Genomic DNA, 4185 nt, shown 5'->3' with positions numbered 1-4185 from the left:
AGTTTAAAAGCCCTTTCCAATTTCCACCAAAATTCATGGCAAATTGGCAAAGTGGACAATAGCCTGTCGCTTTTGAATTGAACCTTTTGGAACTGATAAGCCAAGAATTAAGTGGAAAAACACTGGATTAGTAAAGTAGAAATAGAAATGATAGACCATAACCAAATCAAATCCAATAATTAACTCTTCCTTACATGAGATTGGCCATCCTTCAATAACAACCAAATAAATTACTTCTCCCCCTTTCTGGAGATTTTTTCCTTGATGTTTTCGAAATAATAGGAGACCTCAAAGAACATCCATTGTGGGGAAAAAAAAAAGGAAGCCAAATCCTATGACTCAAAGTTGCAGATGCCCAACTCACAGAATGCTTTTTACAGGAAATCTATAAAAGCTGCAAAAGCATAGATGACAGATACCACGATAATACAAATGAAACATCTCTCATTTTACTTGCTTCTACAAATTGCTCTGTCTCGGTGTTGTTCCATCTTCCATCTTATTGAATGGTTCACAATGATAATGTTTAGCTCTGTTCAAAGAACTGGAGGTCTATTGACATATTTGAGGTTAAATGAGTTAAAAGGATCTCCTAATTCAACACTGAGAAAACTTATCAAATCAATGGTTGAATCAGTTTAGCTAAAAGAATAGATTGCACTACGTTTTGAAGCATATTAGATAACCCGATCAGGAGGTCGGCTTTACGACCTACGGATTTTTGTTAGTTCTCAGAAAAACCAATTAAGTTTGTTTGGGTTTTTGTTTTTGGTCCCATTGAGTTTAACCAAACAACTCTCCTACAGTGTTCTTATCGTCTAAAAACTACAGCATATAACATGTTTTCTGACTTGACTCTCACCATTTTTCCTAAGAAGGAAAGAAGGGAAGAACAATTCACCAACAGTATGCTATATTTCCACCTAAAAAGCTATGGTTGACTAGGAACAGCTTGTTTAGTATATCTATCTGCAACCACATAACATCATTTTGAATCATTGCTGAAACTGTACGCAACTAGATTCTCTAACAAATTGGGACACTTTGAATGTTCTCAAACAGCTTGGATTCAGAGAGAAACTTTTTTGAGGTAAACTTGCACATTTCATACTCCTCATTTGCTATTCCTAAAGGTTTTCGGAGGTTTATCAATTGAATACAGATCAAATTTCTTTTTAATGAAGATTGAAGAATATAAAACATATGAGATAGACTTGTGAAACTGGGGGGGATACCAGACTGCCAAAGATTATCGGTGACTGTCTCCACATTAGAACAAAAATACAGCATGATGTAGAAGACTTCAATATTTCAAAGAAGACAGCCAGAAGATTTAGATATGCAAATAAATAATGAGATATTAAAAAAAAAAAAAAGCACACAAAGAAAAATTCCAATATGAACAAAAATTTTAGAAAAAATGTGGTAAGAAAAACAAGTAACATGCTTACAAGGCAGGAGAATTCAGGCTGAGGATACGGCTCCCTTTGGAAAGTTAAAGCAGATCAATTTCAGAACCAGCTCACTCCCAGTATTAGAATGATGAATGATGAAACTTCAAAGTGGATGATGACAAAGAAGGCAACCCACCATATCATCCCAAAAACTCCACCAAAAATTGAAAGAATTTTAGTGACTTGAAAAGGAGTTGCGTGCTATTGCTATCTATCAGTGAGATCTCCTTCTCAAGTTATGGCCTACTGAGCAACCCTCAAAGAAATCCAAGATGGCATTTTCCAGTTCCTCGACCGAGTACTTGATGTAATTTTCTGGGTGCTTTCCACTCTCAATGTGGTGGCCATGGAGGCCATGAAATGACCTGTAGGCTGGAATCAACTTCTCGGTTATGGATATGCGAAGCTCCTCCCTCAGCTGAGAATCTGGAATCAGCCATGTCGATTGTGTCCTGTGAACCTCCTCAAACATGGCGTTGAAAGTCTTGAATCTGTCTCTAACAGCGCTCTTTGAGATAGCGGAAGAGAAGCCCCTGCTGACGTGCAACCCCTCATTTCGCAGGCAATACAGCACGTTCACCCACGTCGTTCTCTCGTAGTTTGTCGCCGCCTGCCGATACTTCCCGGTTAGCCTTCTCAGATAAACGTCTCCTATCATTTCTCGCAATTCAGGGGATCCTTTGATCTTCTGTACGATGTAATGAACGTTGTTCATGATGAAGAGATGAGCTAGAGAAGGGTCTTTGTAGTGCCTGGACTTTCCCTCCAAATTGAACTGCAGAATCACGATGCTCCATATCAGATGCAGCGCTAATGGCGTTTTGCCCTCTAGCTCGGCGAAGTCCATGTCTGGGGTTGTGGGGTCGGCGGAGTACCTCGAGCCCGTCGATGGTTTCGACACGATGAGCTCGTCTAAGGTCACTTTGTAATCGGAAATCAGACTCACATAGTTCATTACATACCTTGTCAAGGGATGAAGCGTCCCGCCGGGCACCGGAAGCAGCGACGGCTCTCGCAGCACGGCGTTTTCAAACTCAGATAAAGTGCCCCTGACGGCCTCCGCCAGCCGCGACAATATCTCCGCCGCTTGAATCCGAATATATTCCGCGGATTTTGATTCGAATATCACGTCAATGTCAGGTATCAAATCCGTTAAGGCATCGTGGAGGTCTAGAATCTTGAACAGCTTCTCCGGCGACCTGCGGCTTATACTGATCGCTTCGGCGAAATTGAACAACTGCGTCACGGGGCCTTTAACGGTCTCCATGAAACAAGCATCGTCTATGGCGGTCCCTATGCCGTAAAAGATTTGCTCGCAGAGCTTCTTCTCGCTGGCAAACAAAGTCCTAATAGAAACCTTTGCTGCTCTAATCCACCTTCTGATCTTCGTTTCCAGCTCGTTCCAATCCAGCCTCTGAATATCTCCAATGCTCAGCTTCTCGATTCCGAGCCGTCGGAAGCTGGAGTCGAAGGTGGACTTTCGCACACTGCCGTAGACTTGAATACACTCCCGCAGGTACCCCGCCGATATCATCCGCTCCGCAATACTTCGTAGATCGATAATCGCATCGGAAGGTATGAGATCGATTTCGCGAATACTGCTGGTCGCCCGATAGCTGGATCGTCCACTGGAGCCAAAACTGGGACTACCACTTAAATCGAGCTGAACTTCCGGTAAATCGGCTTCCTCGTCGTTGTCATCCTCGAACACACCACCGGCGGTGGTGGACATGTTGCGAGAAGAGGGGCTGGGATCGGTAAGCGACTCGACCTCGATCGGAGTGGTGTGACTGGACAGAATGTGACGGAACTCATCCTCAAGCCTGGCCATGGCGATCTGCATAGTGGAATCGACTTTGTTCTGATCGTCCGACACGGAGGCCGACGACATGGACCTCTGGATTTCGTCGACGGCCCGTAAGTAGCGGTCGATCTCTTGCCGGTCGGAGTCAAAAATCATGGTATCCTTGAGCTCCTCCGGCGCGGCGGAGTCCCAGCGTAGTATAATCTCCTCCGGCGTTTGGGAAGCTTCATGAGGCAGCTCCAGCTCCATGGACAACGAACTACGAGAATCAGAAGCCGTGAGAAGGAGAAGGAAAGCCGTTTGCAGTGATCGGAGTCGGAGCTGTTCTTCAGGAAAAAGGTATCGAGAGAGTGAGAGAGCAGATTTTTGTCGTGAAGTGGATTCTGAATTTGGGGAAGAAGAAGAAGAAGAGGCGGAGGAAGCGCTTGTGATTGTATTTCTGCGGAAAATACAGATGCACGCATATGTGGACTTTATTTTGACTTTTCTAAATTACTTTCTTTTTTTCTACTTTAATTATCACCGGACTAATGTATTTTATTTTTATTTTTTTTAAAATTGAGCTATGCTCGCTACCAATGTATTATTATTGCATCCAAATATATTTTTATTCATTTATTAACATTTCCAAACCAAATCAATGCCTTAAAACTAGACTAATACATATTCATATTTGTGTGACGTTACAACGTCATTTAACTGCTACCAAAACTTCGTGAGTTCGAATTTCTATTGTATTAAAAAAAATCTTCTAATTAAACTTCATTTATTAATTTTGTACTTCACTTTTATTAATACTTTGATGCGTTATTTGTTATTTGTGCGAAATGATAAGAAAAATAATGTAATTAATAATATTTGAATTCTCATGAAATTTACTTATTTTCATATAACTTACATGACAATGGATATAATCTTTCTAAAATT

The 4185-nt window shown here is 41.6% G+C and overlaps 1 protein-coding gene across 1 annotated transcript; it reads right to left on the bottom strand.

The window, feature by feature from the left end:
• Positions 1 to 1338: 1338 nt before the first annotated feature.
• EXO70D3 (exocyst subunit exo70 family protein D3) lies at positions 1339 to 3726 on the bottom strand. Its single transcript, XM_088128136.1, has one exon. It carries the CDS (start codon positions 3505 to 3507, stop codon positions 1669 to 1671), a length of 1839 nt encoding a protein of 612 aa, XP_087984262.1. The 5' UTR covers positions 3508 to 3726; the 3' UTR covers positions 1339 to 1668.
• Between the last annotated feature and the right edge of the window lie 459 nt (positions 3727 to 4185).

This window comes from Momordica charantia (genome assembly GCF_013281855.1).
Source record: "Momordica charantia cultivar OHB3-1 chromosome 8 unlocalized genomic scaffold, Mcharantia_2.0 BLBB01000008.1, whole genome shotgun sequence".
NCBI classification, from domain to species: domain Eukaryota; kingdom Viridiplantae; phylum Streptophyta; class Magnoliopsida; order Cucurbitales; family Cucurbitaceae; genus Momordica; species Momordica charantia.
The sequence above is the reverse complement of the archived record's forward strand: the minus strand, read 5'-3'. Positions and strand labels throughout refer to the sequence as shown.

Bases quoted from the DNA above. Each gene is read 5' to 3' on its own strand.
- EXO70D3 (XM_088128136.1), bottom strand. From the start codon at position 3,507: ATGGAGCTGGAGCTGCCTCATGAAGCTTCCCAAACGCCGGAGGAGATT.